This window comes from Mesitornis unicolor, unplaced genomic scaffold (assembly GCF_000695765.1).
Source record: "Mesitornis unicolor isolate BGI_N332 unplaced genomic scaffold, ASM69576v1 scaffold35942, whole genome shotgun sequence".
Classification (NCBI taxonomy): domain Eukaryota; kingdom Metazoa; phylum Chordata; class Aves; order Mesitornithiformes; family Mesitornithidae; genus Mesitornis; species Mesitornis unicolor.
Genome location: NW_010170718.1, coordinates 1,398 through 17,509, shown reverse-complemented (window position 1 = coordinate 17,509; position 16,112 = coordinate 1,398). Strand labels below are relative to the sequence as shown.

At 51.4% G+C, this 16,112-nt stretch overlaps 1 protein-coding gene across 1 annotated transcript; it reads left to right on the top strand.

Moving 5' to 3' along the window:
* Window positions 1–5,637: 5,637 nt before the first annotated feature.
* LOC104537007 (lysine-specific demethylase 2B-like) lies at window positions 5,638–14,412 on the top strand (the record flags this gene model as incomplete). Its single annotated transcript, XM_010179772.1, has 4 exons — window positions 5,638–5,862; window positions 9,122–9,265; window positions 13,528–13,614; window positions 14,152–14,412. Coding segments are annotated over 4 exons (717 nt in total), but the record flags the coding sequence as incomplete, so codon positions are not given.
* Window positions 14,413–16,112: the final 1,700 nt, after the last annotated feature.

Genomic DNA, 16,112 nt, shown 5'->3' with positions numbered 1-16,112 from the left:
GGAATGGCCAAAACAGCACATCTAGGAGAGGAACACGTCAATGGAGTGCACAGGAGCCAGGTCCTGCACATCTTCTACTCAGGTGCTGCAGGAGGAGCACGTTTAGGATGGTGTTTTAGCTGACAACGGTTATAAATTGTGGGTTAATGTGGTGCCTTTTTTTTCTCCTAGTGTTTATTTATCAGTTGTTATATAGAAGCAACTGGTAATTCGATTTGCCTGCACTAATTCTGTTAAAGCAGTTGTACTGGGTTGCGGTGCCATGTGAAGGTCTAAGGCAGGACTGGCACCGGGGAAGTGCTGTGTCCTCATCTTGCGGTGCTGGTGCTGTTGCATGGGCTTGGTCAAACCACTGCAAATGGGAACAGTCGGGATCTGCCTGTGTTCCAGAAGGAAATCGCCCATCTTGCACATGGATGGGCTCTATTTGTGCGCACAGCACCTTCAAGCGATGAGCTACAGATGTGCGATGTCTTGGAGAGGTTTACGCAGGGGATACATGGGCTGTTCGTGGTACTTGGTGAGGAAGCGAAATGCTGTGGGGTCTCACTGAGCTGGCTGGGCTGTTCGTGGTACTTGGTGAGGAAGCGAAGTGCTGTGGGGTCTCGCTGAGCTGGCCGTGTGAGAAGTGCTTCACTGCACGCGTCCCTGGGTGTTTCTGGGAGATCTGGGTCCGCAGCAGTTGCAGTGGGTCGGTGACGCTGGTGGTGGAGCAGGACCCGTGCCCGGGTGAGGGCCGCTTGCAGAGGAGTTTGTCTGGAGGCTGCAGGCTTTGTCTGCCTTGCTTTGGAGACCAGGGCCTCCTTCCTCTGGACTGTCTCTTCCTTACAGAGCAGAGGAGTTGGTGTGTGATGGTGCGTGGCAGCTCACACAGGGCCTGGTTGGTGTTGGGACAGCAGTTGGGGAACATCAGCACCTACTTAAAGGTGCATTTAACAGCTGATAACTCTGGATAACTCTTGTCTCCAAAGCTTAAATGCTCTTGGTATTTTTGTTTACCTGAGGTCTTCTGAGTTACTCTTTGCCACTGTGAGAGTTAGAAATCTGTTGCTGTAGACATCAAAGTTGTGTTTCTGCTGTATAAGAGCTGTGCTTAGGGCAGAGGCCCTTGGTGCCTCCACCGCGTCTGACCCTAGAGGTGAGGGGTGGCTGCAGAGCAGGGCAATGACCTGGTGAAAGTGCATTAATGTACCTGTGAGCAGGCAGCGAGAACTGCCCAGCAGCCACACGTTTGTCCACAGCCAAGATAAACTCGTGCTAGGAGTAGTGACTCTGCGGGTAGCATTTCCTAGGGGTTGTGCAGGGTTGGATGTGTCATCCCTGGGCTGGAGTAGCTGATAACCTCTCCACCCGGCCCTGATCGTCTACCTGGAGCTCTCTTCAATTTGCTGGGGCTTGGAGGAGCTCAGCACTCCCAAAAATCAGTTTGCAAATTTGTCCCCTTTCCTGTCTGAGGTGCTGTGGTGTGGGAGGGTGATCCCAAATTCACGACTTGTAAATGGCTTTGTAGCTCATGGGTGTGACATTTGATGGCCCAAGTGGCCTCCCAGTGCCAGGCAGGAGGGGGTTACTTTCGTGTGCTGCATTGCAGAAATCTGAGGGTGGGGGCACGAAGATACCACAAAAGAAAAGAAACTGGTAGAATGTCCTGTTAACATCTCTGTTTTAGAGGGCAGCGCAAGTCCACCAGCTTTCAATGCAATTGTGGTGGGTATTTAGTGTATTAATCCTAATTTCAGCAGCTGCTTGCACGGCCTTCATTAGGAGCTTGGTTGTCATCGCCTCAGCATCCTCCTGCCCCGCTTGGGAAGACCCTTGCTGTGGCCAGAGAAGTATGAGCACGGTTTCTGTGGAGGTGCTGGAGAACACAGGGGATTGCTGGTGACTGTATTGACAGTATTTCAGACAGGCCGTGTCTCAATGCTCTGGTTTTTGTCATGAGATTTAAGGAAAGCAATCTCTTGAAGTCTGTTACAAGGTTTCCTTTCTTGACGGTTCTCAGGTGGCTCCTGGGGAAGGAGATGGTAGGATGTGCCGCAGGGGTGGGACTCTGCCTTGGTCCAGACCTGGGGTAGGGCTCAGTGCTCACCCAGCCCTGGGCGTGAGGGTTTGGAGCTGCTCTGTGCTGCCACTGAGGTGAACCCAGGATCTCGCCATCCCCTACGTCTCGCACACTGCAGGACAGCTCTGCAGAGCCGTGCTGGGAGAGTTCAGAGGTGGGAGCAGGAGCTGGGAAGGAAATCTTTACCTGGTTTTGCTACCGGAGCCGGTACATTGTAAAACTGCAGCCTGAGCCAGAACTGCAGCATCTCTTCACTAACATCGACCTGGAATTTGACTGGCCAGCTGCCACGTGCTAAATAAACCCCAACTCGTGTTGGAGGCTCCTTCTACCCCCTTGAATCCCAGCCCCTTTATAGGATAGCAACCTACAGGCCAGATTTTCTTCTGTGGAAGATTTTAGGCAACCGATTTGGAGCCCCTTGCAACTGGATACCAATGGGAATTCTGCCGGGCTTCGCCAGCCGGGCTGGCTGCGACGTCCTGGAGTGAACACGTGGCTTGGACTGAGGATTGCTCTGGTGGTAAATGAGCACAAACCAGCTCCTGCAATGGCTTGGGTTTCCCAACGAGCAGTCAGGAGGGCAGGGGAGGTATGAAGTGCTACGTACGGTGAGATCAGAGTCTGCACCTCTGCTGCGTGGTGGTGATTTGTAAGAAAATCCAAGTTGTGTGGTGTGGTCTGGCTTCAGACGTGTTCTGGTACCTTCACCTTCCTGCCTTCTTTTTTTTTTTAATTAGTACCTTTATTTTTTGTTAGGATCCTCAAATTTTGTGTTCAAGCGATGTTTTTTTACTGCTTGCGTCCTTTGCAGTGTCCTGGTGCTTCAGATGCTGTCCTCAGGATTAGGACTTGGCTGGTGTTACTGTGGCAGGATCAGTTGTCGGCTTCCAGCTGGAAAAGTACCGAGTTTGATTTTTCCTTGAAAGAGATTGCATTTTAAAGAGATCGTTCTTAACTGTTGTTTGCATTCCTAACAATGTTAGGTGTTCAGACCTGGTGGGCAGGAGTCAGATGCTGGCGCAGAGACTGCCACGTGCAGTTGGCAGAGGGGAGCTGCCCGGCTGTTGTGGATATTTGGGTTTCAGTTGTTCCCGCTGATGTCCACCCAAGGTTCATGCCCATCTCCTCCCTTGTCAGTGGAAGGACACTCAAACAGAGAGGACGGAGGAGTGAATCGTGCCAAGGAGGGAAGTTATCTCCTATCTAGGTTGTGTCTAAGCCAGTCCTGGCAGAGCTGACTTTATCCTTGAGAGGCTGAAAAGTTGGTCTAACAGGTAAATATTTATTCTTTAGTCTCTGAGATTGATCTGAAATCCCGGCGTCTGGTGCTGTTGTGATGGGGAGGAAGCTGCGCTTGTCCGTGTTCACCACGCACAGCGCGGTTCGGCTGCAAGCAGAGGGGACGCTGTTCTGGAGCAGCAGAATTAAACTCACTGAAATGTGTGTAACCTCGTGGACTCGGCCATGTTTTCTCCCACCCCAGTTACCATGGTGGGTCTGCGGGACCAAAAGCCGAGAGGTCTGGCTGCGTGTTCCCCTGCTTTCCTGGGATGGAGACTGAAAATATCGGCACTGTCTGCATCTTAGAGTCACTGGGGCTTGGCTGAGCCAGCTGGGATGAGGATCAAACACCCAGCACTGGGGTGCAGTAGGGCACCTGGGGAGCCGGTTCAGTGCCAAGCAGAACGGGTCCTGCCCTTTCCTTTACAACCTGGTGGAAATCCTGCAGCCAACCCGCCCCGCTGCGGTGACAGCCCGGCGTTCAACAGCAACAGAAAGTGAAACCGGCTGCTCTGGGCATGTGCCGAGGTGAGCACAGGGTGGAAGATCCTGTCAGTACTCAACCAGATGAGCGTTAGTAGTAGTCCTGTGTTATCATCTTCGTGGAGAACGTGAAATTTAGATATTCAGACTGAATACATTGCAGTTAACCTAATAATTTAAAATCTTTTCATGCTCCTTTTAGCTTCTGTCTTAAAGGTCATTGAAATCTTGACCTGGGATGCCCCTTTTAGCCTTTGCTCAGCATCAGTTGGTGCTCTATTTTCAAGCACTTGGTAGTGTTGGATATGAGAGGAGCTGCTTCAGAAGGGTTTTCTAGTATTTGTGGTTTATTTTCTCCTTAATCACTTGGCAGCAGTTCATGCTCTCGTGCTCTTTAGGGAGATCACTGTGTCTTGAGCCATTGCTGTTGAACGTTTCTCTGCTGTACAACCTCAACGTTGCTTTTGTTGCCTCCGTGGACCCTTCCACAGTGGAGGAAAGCAGGTGTGGGGTGGCCTGGGCACAGCCCTGGGAGCTGCCTTGCCCAGAGCTCAGTGATGGCACAGATCATCTCTTGGTCCTGCATTGAACTGTGCATGGACTGATTCTCCATGCCCTCTTGGTGATGTGGGTTTGGGATCTCTCATTTATGCACCGGTTTCTTTGTCTTTTTGCAGTGCATCTTTTCTTGAAACGGTAATGGAACTCCTTTAGCTGTAAAAGTGATCGTGTGCATCTCCTATGTGTCATTTTCATAAATCTGTCATTTTTGTGTCTAAGCTGTGTACAACTCCTGTCCAAGGGAGTGGCTGCCCTGCTGATGGAGGATACAAAGAAGGTGGTTACCGAATGCCTCCTTTGCCTCTGTCTTTACTGCTGGGACAGGCCCCAGGACCCCAGGGGAAGTCAGGAAAAAGGCATTCACTGCCTCGGTTGAAGAGGATTGGGTTAGGGAACAGTTAGTGAACTGGACACGTGCAGACCCATGAGCTCTGATGGGATGCACCCATGAGTGCTGAGGGAGCAGAAGTCCCTGTTAGGCCACTCTCCATCATCTCTGAAAGGTCCTGGAGAACAGGAGGTGCCTGAGGTCTGGAGGAAACTCCAGCCTTCAGAAAGGGCAAGAAGGCGGCCCCAGGTAACTCCGGAGCGGTCAGCCTCACCGCTGTCCCTTGGAAGATGATGGAAAGGTCCCTTCCAACCCTACTGTGGTGGGATGTGGGATGAGGTTCTCCTTCCCCTCTATTTTGCCCTGGTGAGACCACATCTGGAATATTGTGTCCAGTTCTGGGCTCCTCAAGTCAAGAAGGACAGGAACTGCTTGAAAGAGTCCAGCAGAGCCACAAAGATGATGGAGGGAGTGGAGCATCTCCTGCTGAGGAGCGGCTGAGGGAGTTGGGTCTCTTTAGTTTGGAGCAGAGGAGACTGAGGGGTGCCCTCATTCATGGGTATTGATTTGTAAAGGGCAGTGTCAGGAGGAAGGAGCCAGGCTCTGCTCTGGGCTGTCCAATGCCAGGACAAGGGGCAGTGGTCCCAAGCTGGAGCACAGGAGGTTCATGTGAACATAAGGAATAACTTTGTTACTGTAAGGGTGACAGAGCACTGAACAGGCTGCCCAGAGAGGTTGTGGAGTCTCCTCTGGAGACATTCAAACCCCTGGCCGTGTTCCTGTGTGACCTGGTCTGGGTGATCCTCCTCTGGCAGGGGGGTTGGACTGGATGATCTTTCGAGGTCCCTTCCAACTCCTAATATTCTGTGATTCTGTGATATGTGATGTGTTGTTAACCATGTGTGTCTGCCTCTTTCAGAACAGGGCAGTCGGACGGCCCAAAGGGAAACTGGGCCCAGCTTCTGCAGTGAAGCTCGCAGCAAACCGGACGACAGCCGGGGCACGCCGGAGGAGGACGCGATGCCGCAAGTGCGAGGCGTGCCTGCGGACAGAGTGCGGAGAGTGCCACTTCTGCAAAGACATGAAGAAATTTGGGGGCCCTGGCAGGATGAAGCAGTCCTGCATTATGAGGCAGTGCATTGCAGTAAGTGTACCTGTTGCTACAGCTTGTTTGGAGGTTTCTGTCCAGAATCTATGTCTCCAGGTGACAAGGTGTGGAGCTGAGAGCTCTGCTCTGAGCAGTCTCTAAAGTGCATCAGGCAAAGCAGTGTAATTCCTGCCCTCTCATTTCAGATCTCCTCTTACCATCACTTTCTTCCCACCTACCCGCCCCACCCCAAATCTTAAACCAGAATGCTCCCAAAACTTAGTAGTGTGGCTCTTGTTCTCAGTAACAGAGAAGGTAGATGAGGAAATTATCAGTGCACTGGAAATTGGCACTCAGATCACGCTGAAATTCTGGGATTTAGGGGAGAAGGGGAAGAGTGGAAGGTTCTGATTCAGAGGGAGAAGAGACTTGCTTCGAAGCTTCTTGAGTCAGAAGTGATAGCTCTGTATTAACAAATATTGACAGATGAAGTTGTCCAAGCACCTTTTGAGTCCCATCACTTTCATTCTGCCTGGCACCGAGCTTCTCCTCAGGTCTTGTGTCCACAGTGCCCTCATTCGATGGTAAAAATTAGCTTTTCTTTTAATTTTTTTGAAGTTCTTGTTTAGGCTGTTGTTAGGGGTTTGGTTTCTGTTGTGTTGGTTTTTTTTCAGGGAAGGAATGTTGTTTATTCGTAACTGAACCATCACCCTATCTCTATTGATTTTTCTCTCACTCTTCTTACAGTTCTTTTCCCTTAGTTGTTTTTTTTTTCTCTTTGATGAGGAAGCTGAATGAGGCATTAAATGACCTGGTCTGACACTGCTAACGAACTGATGAGCACTTGAGGGTTCCAGCAGATGCTCCTGGTAGCTCTCTCCATGTCCTGGTCCATGCCATGCACTGTTCCTGACACAGGATTGGATTCAGCGCTGCTGGGTCTTTCAGTAAAGTACACAGCATATCCACCTTTCCGCAGAGTGCTTTTGCAGCTCAAGTGTCTGTTCTTTGAACACTTGATTTCCTGGAGTGTGGCATGAATTGAACAGCATGGATGAAGAATTTATTATTCTCCAGGGGGAAGAAATAGTGAAATCGTGCTGCCTTTTTAGAGGAGGGATTAAATTAGGGCTGCAGTGTGCCTTTTTGTCCTGACCGATGAAGGAAACTTTCATACCAAGCTCTTTCATACTTTCTTCAGAGCTGAGCCTTTTGGAGATGAGCTGGGCTCTCTCTTGGCTGAGCGTGGTCCTCCTCTCATCCTCTCTCGCCTAATGAAGAACTGTTTTTCCTCTTGGTCCCTGCAGTTTCATTTCCAGAGCTGTGGATAGGGTGCAGGGTTTGGTAGCCAGGGTACTCTTGGTTCCTTGTCCTGCCCTTGCATGTGCTGGAGAAGGCACCTCTGCCCTTTGTAGGTTCTCATAGGTGTAAAGAGCAGGGGTAGTGTTACACTCTTAAAGCACAGGAAATTAACGCATTGTTGTAACTTTTAAGGGTGCTTTACACTTCTATAGGCAGTCCTGTTGTCTTCCCTCTTGTCACTATGTTCTCTGACAGTTGCAGTAGTAACATACTGTGGTACCTAGCCAACAGCTTCCTGCCAAAAAAAAGTCCAGAACACCAAAGCCAGGCTCTGTGGGAGTAACGATCCCTGCAGCTCTGGGATTGTGCTTTCCTCTATTAATAAACTTTGACAATATTAACTAGACACAGACTTTCGTTAAACTCTGAGGTCTTGAGAGAGCCTGTACTGCGGCTGGGAGAACAGGAAACTCCTCCGCATCGCCAGTTCAATCGCGAAAGGAAACGGGAGTGCCTGGGACACTGCACCGAATGGGTCTGGGGGGAGCCTGGGGCCCTGCTGGGAGGGTGAGCTGTGACACGGCTGCTGCTCCAGCCCCACGCTGGGAGCGCTGGGACAGGGCCAGCTGGGGGGCAGGGGGTTCACTGGGCACCCTGCTCCCAGCAGGAAAAGCTGTACTGCTCCTGGGATGGTTGTTCTTGTGTGGGGGTGTAACTACGTGGTGTGTGGCAGGTCAGACGGAACAAGTGGACAGAGCTCTCACGGCTCTGCACAATGTAGCTGTACTCTGCTTTACCTGCCGGTGGGATGGGATCCTGGGGATGCCTACTTTGTGCTGGGAGGAAGGGTGGGAATTAAACAGCATTAGCAAAGTGCTTTTAGCATGAAGCGTGGGTAAGCGCTGGCATGAGGAAGCAGGAAGGTGTTGCTGTAGCTGCTGTATTGGATGCTGGTGGTAGGGCAGTGCACTGCACGCTGTAATGGCTCACTAGAGCTGGCTTTTCCTTGTCTGAAACCTGCTGAAAGATGCACTGTTGCTGCGTAGATTTGGTCTGGTGTGCAAGTATCCACTTGCAGATTTTACTCACTCCATCTGTGAGAGATCCTTGTGAAAAGCCACATCTTTGCTTCTGGCTGGTTAATAGTTAAGGACTTGCAACCTAATTGATTGCATTTTAAATTGCAGCCAGCTTCTTACCAGTGTCTTCCTTTTCTTTCTTGTAACGAGGCTTACACCTTATTGCCACAAACCAGAAGTTTGTTCCTCATTAGCACAAAGGTGGCTTTTTAATTAGCCTGGCATTCAGTGCTTCGACAGGAGTGACAGATGATGTGAGATGCTGCAGCTCCTTTCTGCCTCAGCAAAAGACAACAAAATCAGTGTGCCTCTCTCTTGTGCCAGTTGAGGAGAGGAATTTTCTTTGAGTGTCCATGTGGTGCTTTGCAGTGCTCAGGTAGGGCCCTGTACAACAGACTCAGTCAGGAGAAGGTCTTGGTTTGGGTCTGCTGTGGGCTTGCAGCGAGACCTGCATTGAGTCCCACAACATCTTTCTGCCCTGCCTGGGACAAGGGGGAGCTGCCAAATTGCCATCAGGCTGGGGAGCTCAGTGGATGTGAGTAGCGATGTTCTGTGTTGCTGCTTTTCCCTCCCATTGTACACAGATGAAGTGCTGTGTGTGCCAATACCCACGTCAGCTCGCAGATTGAGGGACCCACCAAAAAAAGCGTTTTCACCCAGCCCTGGGATGCCCCATGGAGCTGTGTTGGTGCAGGGAGGGCACTTTCACCCCACAAAACCTGTCCTGTGATGCTCGCTCTGGGTACCCAGCCCTGGTTGATACCAGTTTTTCTTGCCTTCGTGGCTCTGCCAGGCTGGAGCCTTCAGCACTTTGCACAACTAACCCCCATTTACCAACTCATTGAAATGAGCATACTGCAAATGCACATTGAGTTCTCCTGGTTCCATGTGTCTGCTGTGTCCTGATCGAGACTCTTTCCTATCTGTGTAAACAGCCGGTGTTGCCCCATACTGCCGTGTGTCTGGTGTGCGGAGAGGCCGGGAAAGAGGACACAGTGGAAGAGGAGGAGAGCAAGTTTAATCTCATGCTAATGGAGTGCTCCATTTGTAACGAAATCATACACCCAGGATGCCTTAAGGTGAGTATGAGGATGTGATACGGGTTGGAAACAGAAACCGGATTAGTTATCACCTTAAGGTAAAAGTAGTGTGGAGAAATTGGAAAGCTTTCACATTTTCGCCTTTGGAAACTGAAGTGAGCAGCGTGGTTGGTGTGAGCAGCATGGTTGGTGTGAGCAGCAGGGCAGCAGCCATGGCACACACAGACCCAGCACAGGCAGATACCCTGGTGTGAGCAGCAGAGCCTCCTGCTTTGGGCAGCCTCCCAGATGTATGTGCATGCACATGTCTTCTGGGGCTTTCGCTTTGTTTTTCTTTCTTTCTTCTTGTTTAAGGAAGTGAGGAGTTTCAGTTGGGCCAGGAAGCTCAAGAGGACAGAGAAGAGTGCCTGTGGATGAGTTAGTGACAGTCCCTGCATCGGTGGCTTTGTGCCCCACAAAGTACAAACACGTCCAGGCACAGATGTGCCAGGCAGCTGGCTCTGAAGATGTTCTGAGCAAATGCTGCAGTGGGAAGACAGCAGCTCTAGAGAGTAAACTGAACGGATTTCACACTGCAGGAGTGCTCACCCTTGGCTGACTTGAGCCTTGTGAGCAGCTCTATTCTTCGGTACCTAAAGTGTCATTTTGGGCACATCTTTGTGTGTGAGTGTTTGGAAGCCTCCTTTCTCCAGAGCTGGTTGTGTTTCAGCCATTTCCTGGTGCTGATTTGTTTATGGTTAAAGTGATTTGCTAAAGCAAATGCATTCTGATGCACCATGCCCCAGAAGGCAGCTCTTGGCCCTTCTGGGGTCTCAGGGAGGAGAGAGAGGTACGTTCCCTATGCAACCCTGGGGTGACGCTTTCCTGGCCTTTATTTTCCTTGCGCTGTACGTGGTATTGCACCAAGCGATGTGTGTGTTTGTAAGAGCAGAAAGTAGGAAGCTGGCAAACCTGAACGGTGGCTGTCTCCTCGCTCTGGGAAATCGGCGCTTGCAGCTCCTCCACAGATGGGCTCTGAAAGGGAGCTTTGCTTGCTTGGCTCAGCTTAAAGCAGGGCTTCAGGGACTGATGAGGCGGGGGAAGGAGCTGCTCATTTCCAGAGGTAGCTCAGTGTTGGCTTCTGGCTGCTGCTTTGCTGTTCCAGTCCTTGGAGTGCCCTGCGCTCCCCGTCTGTCGCCCTGCACAGGGGACACGGCTGTGGCGTGGTGGCAGTTCAGGTATGGTTTCCTCTCCCGGACCACATTTGGGGCTGGTTGCACAGGATGTGGGTCAGATGTGTGAAATCGAGCAAGTGCTGTTTGTTCTTGTGCGTGTGGGGCGTTGTGAGCGCCGTGTTGGTAACCAGGAACAGTGGTGCTTTGGGGGTATCTGAAAACGGAGCAGTGGGAGATCACTGTGTGCCTTGCGTCTCTTGTATTTTAATTTCTCAGTGCTTCTGTTGAGCTGAAGTGCTGGGGTAACCGGTACTGTGTGTTTCCTGAGCCAAAAGGGCACTGGTAGGATTTCAGAATCATTTTGGAAGGTGAAATGAGAGGGGAGCAGCAAATGGGAGATAGAGCCTCTTCTCTGGATCCCTCCTTGCTCTTTATCTCCAGGTTCCATCACTTTCTGTGAGGGGAAAAAAAAACAACTAAAAAAAATCTGTTGCCATGTTTACAGATTTCTTGAGCCCTTGGCGTGGGCTTAGACCTGTAAATAGTCCTTGTGGGAAGCACCTTTGCATGAAGACACAGCCCCAGGGCAGCTGCTCTGGCTGTCCACCAGGTCCCTTTGTCCTGGGTGAAGGGGCAGTAGGACACATGAACGGGTCACCTCCAGTTATCGTCTGACTGGGGAGACTGGCAGAAAGTGGATGGGCAAAGGGAGGAGTGGCCTTTCCTGGCTCATTCCTCTGTGCAGTGAATTCCCCAAAGCTTGAGGAGCAGCTTGGCAGACACCAGCTGAGCTGTGCTGCTGGGCAGCTTGTTCCTGGTTTGAAGTCTGTCCTCTTACAGCTTGTTCCTGGTTTGAAGTCTGTCCTCTTACGGCTTCCTGGTCTGGCTGTTCGTGCCTGGGGTGGGTTTTCTCTGTGGCAACCCAGTGTCAGAGGATGACCCCTCTGAGCACAGTGAGTGGCTCAGGTGCCTCTGTGCTCTGACACTTCCAGCCCTGAGGGGCTTCTCCTCTTGCTGGGAGAGCCCTGGGTACCAGGAGAGCCCTGGGTACCAGAGATGTTCCAACACCGGGGTGTTGGAACCGTGCTGAGGACAGCCAGGATGCTCCAGGGACTGAGAGGTGTCTGACACGCTGCTTTCCTTGAAAATGCAGTACCAAGTGCTCGCTTTGCTGAAGAGTTTCTTCTGAAAATGGTCTTGACGAGCATTTCATGAGCACAGCATCGTTTCCAGAGGGAGTTAGTGAGATTTTCAGAGGAATACTGCCTTTCGTTGTTACAGAGCATGTCAGTTGAACCAATATTGATGGATTTTTCTTGCCACTTGTCAGACTGCTGGCAGTGCTGGTTAGCGTGTGTGAGCGAGTGCAGCACCTGATGCTGTTTCCTTAAGGAGCGGGGTTTCCTTTCTCCAGTAGGAGCCTGTTCCTCACCTTAGGTGGATGTAGTGATAATGATGGAAAAGCTGACTACTGAGAAGCCCTGTCAGAGCAGCAGCAATGCAGAGACCTTTTCCAGCACTCCTGCCCATGTTCTTGGCCCAGAAGTGTCTCGCTGCCCGTGTCGTGTCAGTCCTGGCACTGCTGAGATTCGTGACTCTCGCTCCAATGCCAGATCAGCATCCTGGGCTCTCCATAGTCCTTATGAGAGGAGTTCATCATAGCACGGTCTCGTGTTCAGACCTCCCGAATCCGCAGGTTTGTCTCTTGCAGAGGCCTCGCGCTGCGGAGCAGACAACCCCTGCTGCCTGCAGCACTGCTCAGGGCTGGCTCCCACCCAGCACAGAGGCATGGGACAGACCCATGGCAGGTCTGTGTGTGTCTCATTGGTTTCCTTACGGCCCCTCACGTCTGCTGGGTTCCCCAAACTCCACAGAAGGGCTGGAGCCGTAACACTTTCCTGCAGTAGCATTTGCTCCACATTCAGTGCGGGAAATAACTTGTTCCCACCTTGGGCGCGGGCCAGGAGTTGTTCCCCCAAGGCAGAGATGTGTACAGCAACTCCTGGAGTATCTTACACCTACCATGGGAAAGGAGGTTCAAAGGCGTGCGGCTGTGATCAAACCAGTATTTAAATCCTGCCCACTCCACGGACTCGTTTATTAACTCCAGACTTGCTGAGGCCGAGGTGCCACCGCTCAGCGGGATGGTGAACCCCGATGGCTGCTGTCTGGAGCAAGGGCTGGAGGAGCGGTTTCCTTTTCTTCCCCTCGAGGCTTTTTTCTGGATATATAACTAAGCCCTGAAATGGGACTGTGCCATCAGCGAGCGTGTGTGTGTGGAGGGTGTTTGTACTTCAGCTCTGCTTTTCATCCCAGGTCTCAGTCACAGAAATGCCTTTTCCCCTATTTCCCGTTGTAAAGCAATGCTGGCGCCTATGTGGAAATTCGGGGACAGGGCAAGACTGTGCTTTCGTTGTCCTGTAACAGCACCGAGCGTGCATCTTCTCTTTCAGAAAGCAAAATGTCAGTGGCTCAGGTAGGAAGCAGCAAGGGTTTTTCTTCCTCGCACCGGCTGGTAGCTGGGTGTGAGAAACCTTAAAAAATGCCCTCGTGTGTCCAGTCTCCGAATAAAAGTGCCTGTTCTGTTGTGGACTTGGCAGCCAGCGTCTGTACTGGCACATGGGACTGCGAGTGCTGATCCATCAAGCAGAATATTTTAAGGAACACTTGATTACAGTGCAGGGTGATTTGCTTCTAAAAATGCCGGTCGGTATTGATGTGTGTGGGAATGTGCGGATGGGAAAAGTCCCTTCCCATCAACGGATCCGACTGCCGGGGAGGGGGCACGGGGCTGAGCTCTGCAGATGGGTGCCGTGGGGGGACGCTTGGTGGCATGAGTGCAGTCCAGGGTTTGGAGTTGGGCTGTTGAGGTGGTTTTGTTGTGCTGGCTTTTGGCAGGAGCGGAATGTGCTCTGTGTTCGTGGGGGTGTCTCTGACCTTCACAACAAGCCCAGCCCTGACCCTTTGTCAGATGCCAGTTTGGCCAACGCTTCCCTCCCCTGTGGGCAGCCCCAGAGGGGCCAGGTGCAGCACCAAGGTGGTTGGGGTCTGTTCTGTAGAGATGGGGGAGCAGAGGGGATGGAGCGGTACGAAACGTCTCTAAAGGGGTTTCCAGCGCCCTGAGCTGAGCTGTGCCTCTCTCCGCAGGTGAAGGAGTCGGACGGGGTGGTCAACGACGAGCTGCCCAACTGCTGGGAGTGTCCCAAGTGCAACCATGCAGGGAAAACTGGAAAAGTGAGTTTAGTGGGAATAAGAGGTGCTGGAGTGGGATGCAGAGTCTAGAGCATTCCCTCTGGCTTGTAGGTACAACTTTGCCCAATTCCAGCTTTTGCTTTTGCGTGGAATTCAGTGGTTGAAGTAAGCTGATAGCTCTCTGCTCTTTAAAACTTGTTGTATTCCTGTTCCACGCACCAACACTTCCCTGAAAGCCTGGGGAACGTTTAAGTTAGTTAACGGGAACTCCTAAGATGAAAATTCTTTATATATTTTTAAAATCAATTCCAGGAGCAATTATGCAAAACCTGGAGTGGCAGTGGGAATTAGTGAAACATTATTTCTTTGCAAACCGAGACAGACTCTTCGAATGTAGTTACAAAATTACCTTTATGAAGGTTGGCACTGCTTTACTGTGACTCCTTGCTCTGCGTTTTTTCTGTTATTAAAGGGATGGACCCACCGGTGTTGGATATTGGCGGCAAACGTGGGTAAAGCGCTGAGAAAAGTCATAAGATATAAAGTTTGTTTGTGTTTTGTGTCTCTTTGGCGTACAAGCAAAAGCGCGGACCAGGATTCAAATACGCATCCAACCTGCCCGGCTCGCTGCTGAAGGAGCAGAAGATGAACAGGGACAACAAGGAGGTGACAGACGCCGCGAAGCGGAAAGGGGACTGCGAGGAGGCTCCCAGGCGGAAGTCGGAGGAGCACTCCAAAAAGCCTCCAGTCGACTCCATCCTGAGGAGGAAGTCGGACGAGGTGCACCTGTGGAGGAAAAGGAAGTTTGAGAAGCCCCAGGAACCCACGATGAGAAAGCGGGTATGGCAACGCGCTGTGCGCGTGGGCTGCGCGGGCGATGTCTCTTGTCTCCTGGCCGAGAGCTCCTCTCGAAATCCCAGGTTGTTACAAAAGAGACCGCGATGTTTTCACTCCCTTTCTGAAAGCGCTGCTCTGGCAGGACGTGGTTTGAGCAGCAGCAACCTCTGGGTTGGCGAGCAGAGGCCGAAAACGCTGGGCTGTGGCTGTGGTTTTATTCACAATGTTGGAAAACCCGCTTTAGCTGAAAAGTCCTTCCAAGATGCTTGGAGTAGGAACAAGGTGAAAATCAATTTTTAAGGGAAACCTTTTCATCTTTACCCACGTGGTGGCGCATGGCAGCTTGTTCTGTGCCTGGCTCAGGGACGTGCAGTACATAACCCATCAGAGGACCCTCAGAAATGACCCCTCCTGCAGGGAGGAGGAGCTGCTCACAGCAGCGGGGTGCACAGTGTTTCCCCAAATTTGAGTCTTGGGCCAGCCAGGGACACTGAATTGTGTTGAGAATTGTGAAATGTGGTACTCGGGATAGACAGGAATGCTGTTTGCAGAGTAGAAATGAGGACCTGGATTTAACGTCTCTCACGAGTAGATGGTTTTAAAATCAGAATGACTGGTTTTGTGTTGGATGTGCAGTTAACGAGTGGCAGGCAGTGCGCCCTGCCAGGCTTTGGTACAGAAAATGTAGGGACTGAGGGGCTTTGGAGTGAGAGCAGAATTCCCAGTGCCAGTCTGTGCATCTCTGCTTTCCAGCCGTGCTTTCCTTTCCCATCCCTGTGGACTCACTGCAGTGCTCACTGGTGCCTTGAATTGCCCCGTGAAAACCCCCGGTGCGCAAGGGAAGCACTGTGGATCCCCAGACTTCATCCAGCAGTACAGCAAATGTCCTGGTCTGGGGTTTTTACTTTTTTTTCTCTTCCAACAGCTAAAACTTGGAAAAGACGACAAACTCTTCTGGAGGAAGACACTTTGCCTTTTTGATAGCTGTGCTCTGCCCCTTTAATCCCTTTTCCTCGTGTGAGCTGAATGTTGAGGCAGTTTCTCGATCGCTCATGTCCTTGGGTCACTGCAGGCATTTTTATTAGCCCATTTATATATTGAAATTGCAGGATCTCTTTCTCTCATGGAAACCTTTTCTCTCCAGGGTAGTTTGGCTGCAGTGCCTGGTTTTGTGTTTTCTGTTCTGGTGTCCCATCCTGACGTGCAGCAGAAGCTGTGTTTTGCTGACCCAAGGAATACCATGCAGTTTCTGTACTGATGTTTGGCTCTTCCTGCGTGGCTGAATCTCACCCCTCCACACGGTCCCTGAGCAGTCAGTACCACAGCACGTCCCTGGGGTCCCCAGAGAGCTGGGGGGACCTGGCCTGCTGCTCTCCGTCACCTCTCACAGCCCAGCACGGTGATGTCTGATCCCTTAACCCAAGCGCTGCTCAGTGCCCTGTGTGCGGGATGCTGCAAGCCAACAGGAGCCTGACAGTGCAGTGCTTTTATTTTTACCTGTCATTAACTTCCTGTAACCTCTCTTTAGAACATCTGAATTTAAAGACGGGGCGATCAGCTTTCTCTGCTGCACGCCGCAGTCTGAAGCACAGGAGCACATCCACTGACTGATCCCATTGGTTTATTGCAAAAGCATGGACCTTCCGATACATGAGTGTGTTCACAGCGGTTCACCTCCTCCTGCCAGTCCAGATCTCTTCTTA